The sequence below is a fragment of the Hydractinia symbiolongicarpus genome, chromosome 4 (assembly GCF_029227915.1).
Source record: "Hydractinia symbiolongicarpus strain clone_291-10 chromosome 4, HSymV2.1, whole genome shotgun sequence".
NCBI lineage: Eukaryota > Metazoa > Cnidaria > Hydrozoa > Anthoathecata > Hydractiniidae > Hydractinia > Hydractinia symbiolongicarpus.
Genome location: NC_079878.1, coordinates 8,938,951 through 8,959,483, shown reverse-complemented (window position 1 = coordinate 8,959,483; position 20,533 = coordinate 8,938,951). Strand labels below are relative to the sequence as shown.

Genomic DNA, 20,533 nt, shown 5'->3' with positions numbered 1-20,533 from the left:
ATTACACAAAACTTACCTATAGATTTCCCTATTTCCGTCTCTAATTCTCCAATTTTATCAACTAAATCATTCGAATCAGTTTTGATAACTTTATCAGGATTACTAACAATATCATTGGCATCTGGATTATCTTCACTTCCAATAGTAACTACAATAACCTTCACACCTCTTTCTTGTAATTTCTTTGCTGCTTTTGGAAGTTCAGCTTTACTAGAAGTATCTTCTTCACCCGTTGTCAATAAAATTAAAACTTGAGAAGCATCTTGCCTAGCACCACCACTTGGAACAAACATTTGAGAGTCTACTGCACGAATAGCCTTTTGCATTTGACGAGGACCACCTGTTAATGATAATTGTTTAACCTTTTGAGTAATCGTTGACTTATCATTACCATCAAGCAAAGACAATTTAACATTTACACCATTGCCATATTGTAACAATCCAACGTGCGTGTCTTTAGCAGAAACAGTGTACACTACAAGTGATTTCTCAACGAAAGATTTCATCTTTCTAAAGATACTATCATCTACTTCACGTGATGTATCAATCGCATAAATAACATCTAACGGTCCAGGAAGGCCTAAAAAAGAATACGATTTATTCATTATTTATTACCAAATCTTCCTCTTGATTTAGATAACATATCAGAAAAAGAACAAATTTGGAGAAAAGCTCAAGTTATTCAAACCTACCACAGGCACTTTTCTTTACAATTAATATCTCCCTTCTCTGTTGACAAGATGTTTTCATTAGTTTGCATGACGATATATAAGTTGTTCCATCAGATCCACAGACTGGATTAAATGCATCATCTTTACATATAGGACATGTGCAGTCACTTGATTGTAGGCTTAGTACTAAGCATTTACTGTAGAATTTACATGATCTCGCTTTGCATGGATCTAAAAAGTCATTTTTTATTACTAAAATAATTATATACAATATAATGCATATACAATAACAATTATACAATAAAAGACTGTAGTCGCAACATTTTGAGCAAGTTAAAAAAATTCTAGGTTTCTTACAGAAACAACCTAAAAAAGCAAAAGCATTTGATTAACATTTCTGTAAATAATTTATATATTTTGTTTTATATTTTTGTTTTATATATGTATGGATAATTTTGCACACTCTTAAATTGCCCACAGACAAAAGCACATGATTACTGATGTTAGCACATTGTTCATATATATAAAAACTGCACAAAGAAAAACAATAGTAAAGAAATAATATAAGCATACCTGGTAAAGTAGCATCTACGACGGGACTAATCAGCTTTTTCGTGTCATATGCATTATTAAATACAAACAGTTTGCTAGGGTCATCAACAAATCTTCTAAAAGGTTTACCATCTCCATCAATAGCAACAATGATCAAATTAACACCATCTTTTCTTAGAATTTCTATATTTTTGTCCAAATTGGATGTATCTGCATCTTTATTTATAAAAAATACTACAGATTTTGGTGCATTGTTTCGAGCTCCATTACTTGTAGTAAATACTTTCCTTTTTAAAAGATCTAGTGCTTTGTCAGGATTTAAGCCTTTGTCCACATTTTGAGTTCTTTTCAATTCTGATTGTACATCTTCCTGGTTTGATGACTGAGAGAATGTAAAGGAAACATCTGCATCATTGCCATATATAACACTACTTACGCGAGTTGAATCTTGACGTATATTGTACTTTTGAGTCATGTCAACAGCAAATAAGATTTGTTTTTGGAATAATTTGCTATTTGGTAAACCAGTACCACTAATGACGAATGCAAGGTCAAGTATTTCACCTAAAAACAATAAAAAAAAGTAATGAAATGCAATAAAATTTGACTGATATTTATATTAGCAATTTTGATAGAAAAGGACAATACCTTTCTCACGGATTTTCTTTTCAACATCTCCAAGGTACTTCGGTAGCTTGATGAAATCGTCAGGAACTGCTATCGTACTGTCTACACCAGAGAGCTTGGAAATCACATCTTCATTCGTATTTACCACTACAAAAACCAATTTTACGTTTTTGTCCTGTAATTTCTTCAAACTAGGCAAAAAATCAGTGTCTTTGTAATCATCCATTTCATTTCCTATGACAACAACTAACACTTTTTCAGCAAGATTTCTGCTCCCCGAGCCGACATTGAAAACGTTATCACCAATGAAGTTCAATGCTTCTCCTAAATGTCTCTGACCACCCAATTTAGTTAGACCAGTCAATTTTCCTTTCGCTTCTTCTGGTGATGTTCCACTCTTAAAATCAAACACACTTTTTACATCTTTTCCAAAATTGTTTACTGCAACATGTGTTTCAGATGGAGAAATATTTAAGGACGAAAATATTGCTTGAATGAAGGTTGATATTTTTTTGAAACCATGGACACTGACTGAATTAGAAGAATCCATCAAGAAAGCGATATCCATTTTCTTTGCTATTCCTATAATTACAGTAAAAATGTCATGGTGGAACTTACATTTCAAGAGTACTTGAGTTCGTCAATGAAGCGATTTACTTAAAGGTTATTATCCCACAAAGCTGCGCGTTAGTCTTATCATATCAAGTAAGTAACACATAGATTGCATGCTCAACAACATAAAATGCTTACCACAAGCTTCATCTTTGGCAAGGGCAATCAACTTTTTCTTTTCACAAGCATCTTTCTTCATGTAACATTCATTTGCATAGGTATGTCCATTATCACCGCATACTGGAGAATAGTTTGTAGATGCACATACTGGGCATGCACATAGCGTTTTTCCATTTGATTTGGGGACACACACTGAATAAAACTCGCATACAGTTCCTTCACATTTATCTAAGTAGGCAATTGTATATAATTATAATGGAAGTTTAGTTACCTACCCAAATCACAGAAAATAGTAATGAAAGACATTTTGTGCTACAAACTTAAATCACATATCACACTTTACAAAACCAATTGGAAATTATTATTAACAGTTTAATAAAATACCAACCTTCAGACAATAGCTTTCCTACTTCAGCAACTTGATCAGTTAACATAGTCGGGCGAGATACATAAATCACGTCAACATTATCAGATGAAAGCTTAGTTGCTGTCTCCGCTGTAATATCTGGACCAGTTGCTACTATTACAACGTTAATGTTCTTGTCTTCAAAATCTTTTATATGATTACGTAAATTATCATTAATCTGATCTTCATTGTCTACAAAGAGCAAAACGAATTTAGGTACGTTCTTGCGGGCTCCTTTTTCTGTAGTAAGTACATCACTAGCAGATCTTTGTAAGGCTACAACTGCATTAGTTCCTGAGTCAATAAAACGAAGTTTTCTAAAGATATCAACAGCATCATTCTTGTTTGAAACGTCGCCAATATTGATAACACTTCTAGCGCTATAGGTAACTAGCCCAGGTAGCATATCTTTGCTTGATATTTTGTACTCATCAAAGAGTTTTGTGACAAATTCCTTTTGTGTCTTAAATGTTTGTTCAGCATTTTGACCTGTTGCACCAAGGATAAATACAACATCCAGTTTAGCTTTCTTTCCTATAAACACAGAAATAATCGGATATTAATTAGACGTACATTTAGTATTCTTATCTTCGTTTATTCAGCATTGATATTTATTTACCTAATAATTTTATAATGTTTTTCTCTAATTCACCCAAGATCTTTGGTATATTGTCTGCATTTTCTTCAACAATTGTGGCATCAAATTTATCACCAAATATATCGTTAGGATCTCCAATAGTTACAACCACTGTTTTAATGTCAGGTAAAGTTGCCTTTAATCTTTCCATATGGTTTGGTTTAATGCTATTACCCTGTGTAAATACAGTTAGTATATTCTGTGAACCTCCTTGTATGCCTCTAACATTTGATTTAATGTAGGAGATCACGTCCTCAAAGTCAGCATGACCATTTCCTTTTATGATTTTTTCGATTGCAAATTGAGCAGATTGGATACTTTGCTCGTCAGAAACTTTTAGGATGTGTTTAGTGCTCTCATCAAAACTTAAGACATCGATCTTTGTACCATTTGAGGATATTTTGTATGATCCCAAGGTTGCTTTTGCGAGATCTTTTAATTTTCGTAAATTCTTTGGTGTCATTTTGTCAGAATTATCAAAAGCATAAATCAAATGTACATTTTCGGAGATACCTATAGTAGCAAAGGTTGATGTAAAATTATAAATGGAATGGTAGAAAAAATAAATAAATAAATATAAATAAATAAATATTTGCCATACCACATGCTCCTTCTTTCGTTGTTTTCACAGTTTGTTTGTGTATGCAAGAGTGGTGAGCCATTCTACATTTTGTTGCGTATGTCCTTCCATCATCACCACATACAGGCGAGTATTCTTCTTCAGGTGAACATTCTGAACATAAGCACTGTGTTTTTAGTTTGGTTGTCACAACACATTTTCCACCTTTTTCGCAAGTTTTTCCCTCACATTGATCTAAAAGTTTCAATAAAGTTGACGATGAGGTGAGAAAACAGCTGCTACAATAATAATGCTTGTAAAGATTGCAGCCCTCTAAAGATTTTGAAATAAAAAAATCTTCTTTATTGCACAAGAAATAAAAATGTCGACTCTGAAAAGCAGAAAAATGTCACAGTAATACAATACGAAGTAGAACTTATAATTTGGTAATGCCTGGTCATCGAAATTAACATAGACTTAAGTTAAGCTACCTACCAGGCAACAACGCAGCAATGATGTCTTTTATAGCATCCACAGCTGCATCAGAATCATCAGGGAAAAACCATTCTTTTGCGTTAGCTGTTGCATTTTTAACCTTTGTCTTGTTTGTGTCCTTACCTTGCATAACAACTACAATTTTAACACCTGCTTCTTTCAGTTCCTTAACAGCATTGGATAGTTCACTACTTTTCTCTGGTTCTTTATTCAGGAAGATTAATAAAGACTTCGGAACACCAGTTCGCGCACTTTTTTGATTTTTAAATAAATCATTTTTAGCCTTGTACAAAGCATTGTATAACAGTTCTTGCGAGCCAGGATTAGTGATCTTAAGAAGTTCTCTAATAGCATCGGATTCTGTTAATACATCACCGATAGAAATAGAGATCCTAGGATTTTCGCCATTGACAATTACGCCTGGTAATACACTCGATGAACCAATATTCAGTCTAGCAAACATATTTTTCACAAATGATTTTTGATCTTTAAATATCTGCAAGTAGTCTGCACCAGATGATCCAAGTATGATGCCAAGATCAAGTTTTTCTTTTTTACCTACAAGAAACAATTGTTAATCTTGGTCAGTCCTATAGAGTTGATGATAAATATCACCAAAAGAACAATGTCTTCAGGCCATTTCTTTAATCCTGACTAATGAAAGAAATCGTTCAGACTTGAACTTTTAAAAATCCTCCAAGTAACTGAGTATACAGTATTACAATATTTAAGAAAAAAGAATACATTCCTTACCAAGATATTTTCCTATTTCTTTTTCCAATTCACCTATTTTATCAAGCAATTTATCTGGATCACTTTCAATAACTTTATCAGGATTTTTGACTATCTGACTTGCATCTGCGTTATCTTCACCTCCAATAGTAACAACTACAACTTTAATACCTCTTCCTTGTAACTTCCTTGCTGCTTTAGGAAGATCAGCTGTACCAGAAGTATCTTCTTCACCAGTTGTCAATAAAATCAAAACTTGAGAAGCATCTTGTCTTGCACCACCACTTGGAACAAACATTTGAGAGTCTACTGTACGAATAGCCTTTTGCATTAGACGAGGACCGCCCTTTAATGATAATTGTTTGATATTCTGAGCAACCAACGACTTCTCAATACCATTTTGCAAGGATAATATAACATTCGCACCATTTCCATATTGCAACAATCCAACATGTGTATCTTTGAAAGAAATATTGTACAATTCAAGCGATCTTTCAATGAAGGTTTTCATTTTTCTCAAGGTATCGTCATTAACATCCCTTGATGAATCAACAGCATAAACAACGTCCAATATTTCTTGGATACCTACATAAATATACTTTGTGTCATTATCACAGTTTAATTTAGAATACTTCAAATAAAAAAATAATAAAAAAATAGAACTAACTAAAACGGCAAAAATGCCAACAACAAAGAAATATAATCAGACTAGAAAACCATACCACAAACAGTACTTTTGACCACTGTTATTTCTTTCTCTTTTTCACAAGAAGTTTTCACTAATTTACAATTTGTAGCATACGTTACACCATCAGATCCACAAACAGGTTTAAATTTATCGCCTCCGCAAACTGGACATACACATTCAGTGGATTGATCACTTAATGGTATACATTTGCTGTTATGCTTGCACGTTTGTTTCTTACAGGGGTCTATATTGAAAAACAAGTAAAGTAAAATGATAACGCAGGGCCACAACTACGAATACCATCTATTAATCCTAAGCTAAGTTACAGTACACATACCTGGTAAGGTTGCTTTAGAAACATCATCAATTGACTTCGTTAGGCCATCAACATTCTCTAGGACAATCAAATTTTTAGGATCATCAACGAATGTGGTGAATGGCTTTCCGTCTCCATTGATAGCAACAATTATTAACTCAATATCTTCTTTTTTGATTTTATCAATATTATCACGAACATCTGATATATCAGCGTCTTTATGAACAAACAAAACAAGAGATTTAGAGACGTTTTCTCGAGCACCGTTAGTGGTCGTGTATACTGATGTTAATACTTCATCCAAAGCCGCTTTTAGATTACGCCCTTTTCTAGGATTATTCATCTTTTCCAGGAATGACTTAATTATTTGTCGACTTTGACCGATTGAAAAACTAAATTCAACTTTTGCATTATTTCCATACACAACGCTACTTATTAGCGTCTGCTTCGGATCAAGTTTGTAATTCTTCAGCATGCCTTTTATGAATTCGATTTCCTTTTTATACAATTTGTCGTCGTCTGTGCCACTTACAATAAACGCCAGATCAAGTGTTGCATCTAAAAGACAATAGAGATTAATAATTTACTATTTTGTCTTTTTGATATCACTTAGAGTACGCTATTTTTATAACCATAAACTAAGATAAAAATACCTTTTCCTCTGATATTTTTCTCCACATCACCCAAAGAATCGGGAAGTTTATTAAAGTTTAGTAAATTTGTAACCAGGTCATCTGGCTTTGACAGTTCCTTTATTACATCTTGATCAATGTTGACTCCAACCACAACGATTTTCACGTTTCGATCTTTTAATTTTTTAACACTATCTACAAAATCTGTATCTTTAAAGGGATTAACTTCATTTCCAGTTATGATAACAAAGACCTTTTTGACATCATTTCTACTACCAGATGCTGTACTGAAAATATTTGTATTGACAAATTTGATTGCTTTCTCAATATCTCGAATATTTCCCTTTTTCTGCGCAGCATTAACTTTCCTTTTAATTACCGTTGTATCTTTTCCAGCTATAAAGTCAACGACTGTCTCAGTTTCATTTCCAAAATTAACAACAGCAACATGTGTCTTAGATGGTCGCACATCTAACGTGGAGATTGCTGCAAGGATATATGCTTTTATCTTTTTAAAGCTTTCGCCAGTTATAGATTTAGATGAATCAATCAAGAAAACGAGATCCATGTCTTTTTTAACACCTAAATGAAAATAAATATTTAAAGGTTTTTCATCATAAACAAAAAGTGTTACCTTAGGTAAAGAATTTTCTGTCACACCTTTTTTTGAGGAATTTCTTTTTGCGATTGTTTAACATATTCAAAATTGCACTGCCTAGTTTTTCCCTTTTTGCATCAAAAACATAATCGCAACATTGTTGCACAGACAATATTATTTCAGGTCTCAAAAATAAGTTCTGCAAAAAGATTTTACCTTAAGATACTTTTAGCAAAAATAAATTTAACAAAATGAAGATTATAAAGTAACTTACCACATGCTTTGTTCTTAGCAACACCGATTGATTTTTTCTTTTCACAAGCATCTTTCTTCATGTAACATTCATTAGCATAGGTATGTCCATTATCACCACATACTGGAGAGTATTCGGTAGATGTACACACTGGACATACACATTTTGTTTTACTATCAGATGTTGAGATACAATTGGCATATGTCGGGCATGATATTTGGCGACATTTATCTGAAACGGAAGTTCTAAGTTGCTGAAGACTAGGCAGTACCAGCAGTGGTATTACAAATAAAAAGTATTTATTAACAATAAAATACAAAGCTATGTTATAAAATACCTTCCTTTACAGCATCAATGACATCCACTAACTTTTTCTCTAAATCACCAGAATTAGGAACAAATACAATTTTTACTGGATCTGATATGACCGTCCTTAAATCGTTCTGTGACAGATTTGGACCAATAGCTACAAAGCTGACATCAACTTTGTTTTTCGTCATCATATCAAGCTTATCCAATATGTCACTATTTATCTCATTTTTGTCATTGATAAAAATTAGAACAGACTTTGGAACACCTTTTCGAGCACCATGCGTTGTTAAAAGAATTTCACTCTGAACCTTTTCCAAAGCCACATTTAAACCCTTTCCTAAATCACTATATCGAAGGTTTGCAAATCGATTTAATGCAGTTGTTTTATCTGACACTTCACCAAGTTTAATAATCGTTTTAGCTCCATACGTTACAACACCAGGCAACAACTCTTGGTCGGATATTTTGTACGTGTTTAGAAGCTTGGAAATGAAGAGTTGTTCTTGCTTAAATATGTTCTCTGCATTCTGTCCATTGGCACCAACCACAAACACAAGGTCTAATTTACTGGCTTTTGCTATTATAAAAAATATATAAGAAATATCTAATATTCATAATTGATCTTAAACTTTATTATTAAAGGCTCTAGACAAACATACAAATGAGCAACATAGTAATTTCAATATATTCACAAATGTGACAGTATACCTGTTAACATTTCAATAGCTTTCTCCAGATCGCCGAAAGACTTTGGTAAATCATTGCCATCTTTTTGAATTATTTTTATATCAAAGTCTCCAAAGACATCAAAAGGATCTCCAATGGAAATAACAATCAGTTTCAGTCCAGATAACTGGTTTTTGAGGTCTTTTAGTTGGCTTGAGTCGATACTTTCACCTTGTGTGAGTAGTATCAACACTTTCTTTGAGGAAACTGTTACATCTTGCAACGTTTTAGTGGTAATATAATTTTGAAGCGATGTAAAATCTGCCTTTCCATCAGCATTTTCAACACTGTCAATTGCAGCATTAACTGATTTGATAGACTGATCCTCGCTGAATTTGAGATTGTCTTTCGGCTGCATAGAAAAGCTAACCACGCTGACTTTGGTATCTTCAGACGATACCTTAAACGATTTTAATGATGCTTTCGCGAATTCTTTTAATTGCCTTAACTGCTTGGATGTTACTCTGTCAGATGTGTCAAAGGCATAAACGATGTTTACGTCAGCTATGGTTCCTAAAAGAAAAGCGCTAAATACGTGAATAGGAAATTAATCGCTTAGCAATGCCGTGCAGATAATTAGTTAAGATTTGAATAAATAATTTCACCAGGAAATACGTACCGCAAGGTTTGTCTTTGACTAACTTTATTTCTCTCTTTACCTTACAAGAATCTTGATGTAAATGACATAGTGAAGCGTACGTTCGACCATTACTTCCACAAACAGGTGCATATTGCTTTTCATTGTTGCATATTGCACAAACACATTGGGTTTTCCTTTCAGCAGTAACTACACAAGTTGCAGAAAAGCCACAAGCAGTACCGTCACACAAATCTAGGGCAACAAAAAATAATAACAGAAATTCAAATAAATCAGCTTTTACATACACTATGGATGAATTAGACACGACATAAGAAACAGTAAAGACAACATATCGTAATAACTAAGACCAGACCAAATGTCTATTTCTAAAAGTTAAATTATTACCAGATAATATGGCATCTCCAACATGCTTTACCATATTTTTGCTATCGTCTTGATCTTTAATGAAGAACCAGTCATCAACGTCTGGAGTAATAATTTTAATTTTGTCCTTGTCAATGTTCTCACCTTGAGTAACAACAATCAATCTCACTCCATTGGTTTTAAAGTTTCTTAAGGCTGCAATTACATTTTTGTCGTATTTTATGTCTTTGTCAATAAACAATAACATGGATTTCGGAACTCCAGTACGAGCACCATTCTCAGCGTTAAAAAGTTCATTCTTTACCATCAACAAAGCATTGTATAAATTATTTCCTACACCTGGATTTTTCAGATTTTCAACTTCTTTTTTTGCCTTTTCAACGGTTAAAATATCTCCTACTGAAACAGCCACGGCAGGTACTTTTCCATTAAGGACAATTCCTGGTAATAAAGCTGATGCTCCAACATCTAATCTGTCCAGCATTTCCTTCACAAAATCTTTCTGCTCTTTAAATAATTCAAGGTAGTTTGGTCCAGAGGCACCGAGTACGATACCAAGATCAAGTTTATCTGGCTTACCTAAAATCAAAAATATATTTTAGGATTAAAAGATTATGAAATAACTTCTTATACCTTCTCCATTTTAGATTTTCATCACTACTAGCTATAATTTTAAAACTAAATATAAAACACACCATTAATTACTTACCAATGGACTTTCCTATTTCCTTTTCCAGTGTGCCAATCTTATCAATTAAATCATCTGAATCGCTTTTGATTACTTTATCAAGATTATCAACAACATTTTCAGCATCTGGATTATCCTTACTGCCAATGTCAACTACAATAACTTTCACACCTGCTGCTTTCAGTTGTTTAGCTGCTTCAGGTATTTGAGACTTACCTGAGATATCGTTCATGCCAGCGGTTAATAATACCAGTACCTTAGATGAATCCTGTCGTGAACCAGTTTTTGTTAAAAATATTTCAGTTGCAGCTTTTAGAGCTTTTTCCATACGTCGGGTACCTCCTCTCAATGACATAAAGTTTATTCCGCGAATAACAGTTGATTTTTCATTTCCCTCATTTAGATATAATTTAACTTCAGCGTTATCACCATAATGCAATAATCCAACATGAGTGCCATTGGGAGAGATTGTGTAAATATCCAGTGATTTCTCAATAAATGATTTCATTTTATTTAACAATTGATTTGTAACTTCGTCAGACGTGTCCAGGGCATAAGCAATGTCAAGTACTTTAGTGATACCTTCAGAAAAAGTAAGGATATGGTTAACATCAGGTAATAAGACATTTTAATATTAAAAAAGTTATTTTTTCTTGTTAATCAAATTAAAACGAGTTAACCAAGAAAATCGATACACACCACAAGCAGTATTTTTGACAACTGTTATTTTCTTTTTCTTTTCGCAAGATGATCTTTCTAACTTGCAAGTAGAAGAATATGTAGCACCATCAGACGCACACACAGGTTTAAATTCATCATCATTACACACAGGACAAACACATTCAGTTGATTGATCACTTAACGATATGCATTTGCTGTAGAACTCACAAAGCTGAACTTTACAAGGATCTAAATTACATGATTGTTTTTTAATAAGAAAGAATGCATTATTAAAGATTTCTTTTTGTTGTTATATGTATTCTAATACATATTCAATTCTGAAAAACAAAGTTTAGTTTAACTAATGATTTTACCTGGCAAGGTAGCATCAGTAACCTTATCAGTCAACTTATCAATATCATCGACACTTTTTAACACAAACAGCTTATTTGGATCGTCAACAAATGTCCTAAAAGGTTTACCATCTCCATCAATTGCAACAATAGTCAGATCTACACCACCATCCCTAATCTGTTTTACGTATTCAGAAACATTTGAAGTATCAGCTTTCTTGCTAGCAAATAATATTAAAGATTTCGGTACATTTTCACGAGCTCCATTTTCCTTTGAAAATGCTTGCTTTAAGACTGTCTCTAAGGCTTTCTTTATGTTTCCTATACCAGGATTGCGCATCTGCTCAATATTTGATTGAACCGTTTGTTGATTCTGTGAATCCGAAAACGGGAAGGAGATTTTAGGTAAGCTGCCATAAAGTACTGCAGTGAAAAGAGTATGTTCTGGATGTATTTTATAATTTTTTACTAAATTTATTGAAAATGAGATTTCTTTCTTGAACAGATCTTCTGTAGCTCCAGCTACGACAATAGCAATATCTAAATTTCCAGCTAAAAAAAACGTTACATCCTTAATGAATTTTAGAGCATAAATTACCAAAAAATATATTATCTCTAAATCTTAATTTCTAAAGAAGCAAATATAAAAACCTTTAGCTTACTTACCCTTTCCCCGTACATCATCTTCTACATTTCCTAGAGATTCTGGAAGATCGTCAATATCAATAACAAGCGCACCATGGCTGTCAGGACCTGATATTTTTTCAATTTCATCTTTGTCTATGTTGACTCCTACAACAACTATTTCGATATTTTGATCTTTGACTGTTTGAACAATGGTTGCCAACTCACCACTATCTGAGTACGCATCGATATCGCCTTGAGTTACAATGATCAGATTCTTCTTGACATTTGGTCTAGCACCCATCGCCGTACCAAAAACTGTTTGTTCTACATAATTTAATGCTTTTTTTAGGTTTCGTTTCCCACCTACTTTAGACGCATCATTTAATCTTAAATTAATGATTTCCTTTTTGTGACCAGTCGCAAAATCAACTATTGTTCTTGTGTTTTCACCAAATTGAGAAACTGCCACATGCGTTTTAGATGGCTGAATGTCATAAGATGATATAGCTGCAGTCACGTAATTCTTTATTTTTTTAAAGTTTACGTCAGATATCGAATTTGATCCATCAATTAGGAAAGCCACATCAATATCCTTTTGAATACCTACACAAAAAACAAGAACCCAATTTATCTATAGGAAATAAAAACACCCTGCCTACTAAATTTTAAATTTGTGTATTTCGTGGCCCAACTATTTGTTAAGCATATTTAGGTCTGAAAAAACTGAAATCAAATATAATAACTTCTCAAATAAATAAAACATACCACATGGACTACTCTTTGCAATTGCAATGTTTTTCTTCTTTTCACAAGAATCTTTCTTCATGTAACATTTATTTGCATACGTACGTCCATTATCACCACATACTGGAGAATAGTCAGTGGACGTACATACTGGGCAAAGACATTGAATGTTTCCATCAGATCTTGTTACACAAGTGGCATGATAGTCACACGAACTCTGTTTACAATTGTCTAAAGAAACATACAATGTTTGGTGCTGCAAAAACGTATTAATGAGAGTAGTAATAGAAGACAAAGAAAATAAATTAAACGTTCTATACCTTTCTTTGCAGATGTCATGGCTTTAATGATCTCTTGTTCTAAATGTTCTTTTGGATCTTTAATGTAAATTATACTGCTAAGGTCAGATATACGAGATTTTAGTGAACTTTCTTTCAATACTGGACCAATGCCAACATAGATTATTTTTATTCCACTCTCCATCTCATTAACAATTCTCATAAAGTCTTCAGTAAACTGGTTTTCAGAGTTGACAAATATTAAAAAGGATTTTGGAACTCCTTTACGAGCCCCATTTTTAGTCAGTAACACATCATCGCGGATTTTTGTAATGGCTGAAGTTAGATCATCTCCAGAGTCTGTGAATTCCAATGCTTGAATTTGCTTTATAGCCTTTTCTTTATTAGTTAATTCTCCAATTCTAATGACAGTTTTAGCTCCGTATGTAACCACTCCAGGTAGCATTCCTTCTCTAGACACAGTATAAGTAGCAAGAAGTTTTTTAACAAAATTCTTCTCCATTGCAAAGATCTCATTTTTATTTAGACCAGTTGCGCCAAGAGCAAAAACCAGATCTAATTTTGCTGGGACTCCTACAAAAGAATAACAAAACACTATTAAGAACTATAATTGCAGACAAAAATAATGTTGGATCTTTATACAATTATAGAAGAATCACTTACAATATAAAAAAATATTCTGTTCCCTGTTGAGTTACGGCAATGCTAAGTCAGTTGTAAGATATACCTTATCCATATTAATTTTTCGTAAAAAGTTTCTTAGTGTTTAATTCAACACAAAATTATGCGCAAAATCTTTTGCACAAGAAATTAATATTCGCGAAAATATACTTTCTGCGAGAAACAAAATCGACAGGGGAATAGTGTTTGAAATAAATTTATATTTTGTCTGTAACCTCTGTTTTTTGTCCTTGTTATTCATGGCGAAAGTTAAACTTGCACTAAAACTATTATGCGTTGAATGCATTTAGATTGTTATAGTACGAAAATTGATACGTCAGAAATAGTTATCTTAAAGATATCTTTAATATAGCATGCTATATCAACATATGCTTTATATTTGCATTTGACATAGAAGATGCACAGACATATAATTTTATAGGCTATGCTGGCTTCCTGTGCAAAGTTGAAAAAATGTCAAAACTGAGTATTGCCATGTCACTTTAATGGAAGAAAACTTTTTAAAGTTAAAAATTTTATTCCTGCAGTTTCTGTGGCAGCAGTATTTAACATATATCCCACCACTAAAAATGTAGTAATAAAGCTCTCAAAAAAGCATTTAAAAATATGCTTGCGGTAGTAAACACAGTATTACACACGGAAACTAAATTTTTCCTTGTGTTACGGCTGGTTGGCTTTGTATTTCTGAGTGGAGTTGCGGTATTAATTGAATGATAGAATTACACAGTGAAATACCTGTTAAAATATCTACTGCTTTCTCCAGTTCATCCAAAGCATCGGGTAAACTACCTCCGTTTTGTTTGATGATCTTTATATCGAAATTGTTAAATATATCCTTAGAATCATCAATTGAAACAACAACAGTTTTAACGCCAGGTAACTGATTCTTTAGATCTACCAATTGTTTGCCATTAATGCTAGTTCCTTTAGTGAAGAGTACCAGCACCTTATTCTGTGTGCTTGGTATATTTCTGAACATGTTAGAAGTTAGATATTTCACTACATTTTTAAAATCAGCTTTACCGTTCCTCTTGTTGATGCTTTTAATGGCAATTGTAAGAGAATGTATGGTTTGATCATCACTAAATAAATGGACAGAATCTGTCTCATTAGAAAACGTGACTATACCAGCATTAGTACCATCCTTTGAGATGTCATATGATAGTAATGAGGCTTTAGCAAAACTTTTGATTTTATCTAAATCTGCTGCTGTTATTCCATCTGATGTATCAAAGGCAAAGACAATATTGACATCTTGATTGACACCTACAAGACAAGAAAGATTACAATTACAACACAAAACAGTAATGCAGTTTCCAATGCATTGCTCAAAATTTTCATCTCAATGTTAACATACCACACGGCTTGTTTTTAACAGGTTTAACTTCCTTGTTCTTTTCACACGATTCTTTGTTTAAATGACAGAGTGTAGCATATGTACGACTATCACTTCCACAAACAGGTTTATATTTATCATCTTCAGAACATACGGAACACATGCATTGTGCTTCTCGGTCACTTAAAACAACACAGGTGCCTGAATAATCACATGTTGTTTCATTGCAGGGATCTAAGAAAAAAGATTGTGTTAGTATATTTTTCAAATCTTACAATCAAACATAATTAAAATTTTCATTTGAACATATACCTGGTAACAAAGAGTCAGCAATTGCTTTCACATCAGTGTTGTTATCTTTTAGGTCTTTCAAAAAGAACCACTCATCTACATCTGATGTAGCATCCTTTACTTTTACTGGATCAACATCTTTACCTTGTCCAATAATAATCATTTTAACTCGTTCAGATCTAAGCTGTTGCATTAAAGCATTCAAATTTCCATCTATCTTAGGATCCTTATCAATAAATATCAACACTGATTTTGGAACACCATTTCGAGCACCATTCTTATTCACCAGTAAGACATCTTTCACCATTTTCAAAGCGTCGTGTAAATTACCATTAGTCCCAGGATTAGAAATCTCCGACATTTTTCGTTTAATGTCGATAATGTTTAAGGCATCTCCTATTTTGATAGGTATTCCTGGATTATTCTTTTTCGTGACAACTCCAGGTAACACAGACAAGGGTCCAATCTTAAATCTATTGAGAAGATGTCCAACAAATGCTTTTTGATCATTGAAAAGCTCCCTGTATTTCAAACCTGATGCTCCCAGTATGATGGCAAGATCAAGTTTTTCTTCTTTTCCTAAAAAATAAAGGTCATTTTTCATTCATAAATAGTATAGTAAAGTTGTTTATTATTGTTGGTCTTAATGTTCATTCACAATTTACCAGGTTAGCTTAAACATTAGTAGTTATTTAAATGCCTTACCAGATAAACTTCCAATTTTTCTTTCAAGCTCCCCAATTTTATCAAAGAGGTCATCAGGACTGGTAGTGATTATTTTGTCTGGATTTTTAGATATGTCTTTTAGATCTTCATTTTCTTCATCATTAATGCTAACAAACACAACTCTTACACCTTGTTCTTCTAAGCGTTTAACTGATTTTAAAAGATCGGATGCTCTAGAGGGGTTATTGGCTCCTGCTGTTAGTAACACAAATACTTGTGATGCATCCTTTCGCACACCAGGATCTGAAGTTAACACATTCGACTCAAATACTTTAACAGCACTTTCCATATCACGTGGACCACCTACACCAGAAAGTGCATTGATATACTGCAGAACAGTTTGATCTTTGTCACCAAGGTGTAACGGCAGGGTAACTGTAGCAGTATCTCCATAATTTATTAATCCAACACGTGTATCTTTAGGAGAGATTTTGTAAACTTTAATTGATTCTTTAATAAATGCCTTCATCTTGCTCAATAAATTATTTGTTATATCTCTAGAAGTGTCAATACCATATACAACATCCAAAACAACAGACACACCTAAATAACAATGTTTTATTTTACTTTTAGCAATATATTAAAGGTGTGTTATGTCAATATGGTATGAAGATTTAAAAGTTTATTGACGAAATAAACAGATAAAAAGGCGAATACACATTGGCTAATTTAAGCATTAGGCATGGCAGGTTAGTATTATTAAAATTGAGCACGATAAAAAGTCTTACCACATGGAGAAGTTTTGACAATAGTAATTTGCTTTTTCCGACGACATGACATCTGTTTTAGTTTACAAACTGAGGAGTATGTGGTACCATCTGATCCACAAACAGGTTTAAGTTCATCAACGGTACATATTGGACACACACACTCTGTCGATTGACCATTCGCAGATAAACATTTCCCATAAAACTCACAGGTGGTCTTTTTACAAGCATCTTAATCAACAAAATAGACCAATAGCTTATCAATTTTTATTACAGATTTTAATTATAAAAGGTCTACCTCTTAATTAACTGAAGGTATTTTAACTGACATCAGAAAAAAGCAAAAGAAGAAGAAAATCACCGTTACCTGGTAAAGTAGCAGCTATAACATCATTGGTCAATTTGTCCATATAGTCACCAGCTTTTTTAAGAACAATAAGTTTCTTCGGATCATCAACAAATGGTCTAAATGACTTGCCATCTCCATCAACATCAATAATAATCAAATCAATACCATTCTTTTTCATCTTTTTGATGCTGTCATCTATATTTGACATATCATTTGGTGATATTGCAAATATTAATGCAACTTTTTGAGCATTTTCACGAGGATTGTTTAACGGATTAAATGCTTCTAGTGCTTTTACTAAAGCTCCTTTAATATTATCTGCCGTTCCGAAATTTCGAATTTGATTAAATTGGTTTTGGACAGTTTTCTCAGTTTGAGTTCTTGAGAATGGGAATGATATTTCTGCATATGACCCATATCCAATACCGCTAAGAAGAGTGGATTTAGGATGGATTCTGTATTTTGATATCAAATTTTTAATGAATGTAATTTGATTTTCAAACAACTCATTCTGTGAAGGTTTTGTTCCACTGATTGCAATAACAACATCAAGTGCATTATCTATGATATATAAGGGATATGATCGCAACACTGGCAAGGAACTGTCTGGAAAAAATAATAAACTCACAACAGCATAGTGAATATACTTTCTACAAAACGGAAGCCTTAAAATTGTGATGGCATGAAAAAGACAAAGACTTTCTCCATTTTACTGTATAAAACACCATAGCAACGTCATAGCAAAAACGTCAATTCCTTAATCTCCAAAAATAAAACTCGAATTAATTTCTTCTTTTACAAAATCTTTTTTGTCATAAAGTAAATTTTTTTTAATTGTTGACTTAGATTTGATTATTATGAAGATAAAAACATATAAATCCTACCAATTTTTCCAATATCCTTCTCAATGTCGCCTAAATATTCTGGAAGTATTGCAAAATCTGTTAAAATGGTAACAGAATCATCAGGTACTAAAAGTGCATTGGTAACAGCTTTGTCTAGATTCAATCCTACAACAACTATATCTATATCTTGATCTTTAAATTTCATTGCACTCCCTGTTATGTCAGTATATTTCACAGGATTGACTTCATTCCCAGTCACAATTACTAGTACCTTCTGAGATTTTTTCCTACTACCAGAAACAGAGCTGAAAACATTTGAATAGACATATTCTAAAGCTTTTTTAAGATCTCTTCTTCCATTTAGTTTATGAGCATTCTCTAAAGCCGGTTTAATGACTTCATTATTTTTACCATCAAGAAAATTGATTACAGTGCTTGGTTTGCTTCCAAACTGAACAATGGAAACACGTGTTTTTAATGGTGAAACATTAAGGGAAGACAGAGATGCCACAATGAAGTTCTTGATATTTCCAAAGCCACTTTTACTTATTGAGTTTGAACTATCCACTAAGAAAGCAACTTCAACGGTTTTTCCAATACCTAAAACGAAAATGTTATATCAAATTTTACTGTCACGTGCAGATATTTTTAACTAATTATAAAATGAGTGCATATTGGGTATAAAAAGTATTTACGTACCACAAGCTTCCTCTTTAAGAACCTTGATTATTTTCTTCTTTTTGCAAGCGTCTTTCTTCATGTAACATTCATTTGCATAAGTATGTCCATTATCACCACATACTGGAGAATACTCAGTAGATGTGCACACTGGACATACACATTCGGCTAAGTGATCACCCATAGTTATACATTTTCCATAAAAGTCACAGATGGTATCTTTACAAGGATCTAGATTATCAACAATAGTACAAATTTATGGTCATATTACATTACTCAATACTGCCCTTCCATTCTACAAAAATGCAAAAGAAACATTTAAAGTTTTCATACTCGGTAAAGTAGCAGCTATAACATCGTCAGTTAACTTCTCAATATTGTCATCAGCATTTTTTAACAGAATGAGTTTGCTTGGGTCAGCAACAAATGGTTTGAAAGACTTGCCATCTCCATCAACATCAATTATTATCAAATCAATACCATTCTTTTTCATCTTTTGGATGTCCTCCCCTATATTTGACATATCGTTTGGTGATATTGCAAAGATTAATGCAACCTTTTGAGCATTTTCACGAGGATTGTTCGAGGAATTAAATGCTTCCAGTGCTCTTACAAAAGCTCCTTTTATATTATATGCTGTTCCAAAGTTTCGAATTTGATTAAATTGGTTTTGAACAGTTTTCTCAGTTTGATTTTTCGAGAATGGAAATATTATTTCTGCATAATAACCATATCCAATACCGCTGAAGAGGGTCGACATAGGCTTGGTTTTGTATTTGGTTACCAGATTTTTAATAAAAGTAATTTGTTTTTCATATAGCTCGTTTTGTAAAGGATCAGTTCCACTGACTGCAATAGCGATGTCAAGAGCAGATTCTAAAATAAATAATCAATATTTTAATAATATATTAATTTGCACAACAATTTTCCAAAAAATTAGCATATTTGCTAAGTCATTATACCCTATCTAAACAAAAAGCTTGATAAAAATCTATTATTAGTTTCAATAGAAAAATAAAAACTCCATATCTTGTTTGGCCCAATGGCCTACAAACAAGACAAAAACAAAATTTGAACTCTACATTTAATTTACCTGTTTTGGAAACACTCTTTTCCAAATCATCTAACGCATCTGGTATATCACGCTTACTATCTTTTACTATTTTATTGTCAAAAGAATCAAATATATCATCATTATCACCAATAGATACAACTGTGGTTTTGATGTTGGGTAATTTTTCCTTAATGTTTTTCAATTGATTTTTGTCAATGCTGTTGCCTTGAGTAAAAAGAATCATCACTTTTTGTGATGAATCTGGCAGATTTTTGAATGTACTTGATGAAACATATTTAGCTAGTTCATCGAAGTCTGCATTGCCATTTATTTGTGCTATATTATTTACTGCTTTCTGAGCAGCTTTGAGGGTTTGGTCACCAGTAAAATGTAATAATGAGACAGGTTGACGTGAAAAGCTCAGCACGCTAACTCTTGTACCACGTGGAGATATGTTGTATGACATTAACGATGCTTTTGCAAAATCTTTCAATGCATCCAATTGTTTCGTTGTCAATTTGTCAGAGGTATCAAATACGTATGCCACATTCATATTTTTAGTGATTCCTAAAACAACAAAGAGTTCAATTACATT

General features: G+C 32.8%; 1 protein-coding gene across 1 annotated transcript in view; it reads right to left on the bottom strand.

Annotated features, from left to right (window-relative positions):
* Nucleotides 1-20,533, bottom strand: part of LOC130641104 (uncharacterized) — a 116,004-nt gene that overhangs the window by 28,947 nt on the left and 66,524 nt on the right. Inside the window, exons 99-132 of the mRNA XM_057447768.1 lie at nucleotides 19,978-20,505; nucleotides 19,218-19,760; nucleotides 18,906-19,115; nucleotides 18,246-18,806; nucleotides 17,380-17,922; nucleotides 17,034-17,243; nucleotides 16,285-16,848; nucleotides 15,601-16,158; nucleotides 15,310-15,522; nucleotides 14,688-15,218; nucleotides 13,293-13,844; nucleotides 12,994-13,203; nucleotides 12,268-12,831; nucleotides 11,623-12,153; nucleotides 11,288-11,497; nucleotides 10,610-11,170; nucleotides 9,922-10,479; nucleotides 9,556-9,768; nucleotides 8,919-9,449; nucleotides 8,236-8,787; nucleotides 7,920-8,129; nucleotides 7,069-7,629; nucleotides 6,437-6,973; nucleotides 6,134-6,343; nucleotides 5,433-5,996; nucleotides 4,680-5,237; nucleotides 4,227-4,439; nucleotides 3,608-4,138; nucleotides 2,971-3,522; nucleotides 2,601-2,810; nucleotides 1,872-2,432; nucleotides 1,245-1,787; nucleotides 693-902; nucleotides 17-580 (exon numbers count right to left, since the gene is read on the bottom strand). Of these exons, the coding sequence (XP_057303751.1) occupies nucleotides 17-580; nucleotides 693-902; nucleotides 1,245-1,787; nucleotides 1,872-2,432; nucleotides 2,601-2,810; nucleotides 2,971-3,522; nucleotides 3,608-4,138; nucleotides 4,227-4,439; nucleotides 4,680-5,237; nucleotides 5,433-5,996; nucleotides 6,134-6,343; nucleotides 6,437-6,973; nucleotides 7,069-7,629; nucleotides 7,920-8,129; nucleotides 8,236-8,787; nucleotides 8,919-9,449; nucleotides 9,556-9,768; nucleotides 9,922-10,479; nucleotides 10,610-11,170; nucleotides 11,288-11,497; nucleotides 11,623-12,153; nucleotides 12,268-12,831; nucleotides 12,994-13,203; nucleotides 13,293-13,844; nucleotides 14,688-15,218; nucleotides 15,310-15,522; nucleotides 15,601-16,158; nucleotides 16,285-16,848; nucleotides 17,034-17,243; nucleotides 17,380-17,922; nucleotides 18,246-18,806; nucleotides 18,906-19,115; nucleotides 19,218-19,760; nucleotides 19,978-20,505 (14,967 nt within the window). The remainder of the gene's footprint in view (nucleotides 1-16; nucleotides 581-692; nucleotides 903-1,244; nucleotides 1,788-1,871; nucleotides 2,433-2,600; nucleotides 2,811-2,970; nucleotides 3,523-3,607; nucleotides 4,139-4,226; nucleotides 4,440-4,679; nucleotides 5,238-5,432; nucleotides 5,997-6,133; nucleotides 6,344-6,436; nucleotides 6,974-7,068; nucleotides 7,630-7,919; nucleotides 8,130-8,235; nucleotides 8,788-8,918; nucleotides 9,450-9,555; nucleotides 9,769-9,921; nucleotides 10,480-10,609; nucleotides 11,171-11,287; nucleotides 11,498-11,622; nucleotides 12,154-12,267; nucleotides 12,832-12,993; nucleotides 13,204-13,292; nucleotides 13,845-14,687; nucleotides 15,219-15,309; nucleotides 15,523-15,600; nucleotides 16,159-16,284; nucleotides 16,849-17,033; nucleotides 17,244-17,379; nucleotides 17,923-18,245; nucleotides 18,807-18,905; nucleotides 19,116-19,217; nucleotides 19,761-19,977; nucleotides 20,506-20,533) is intronic.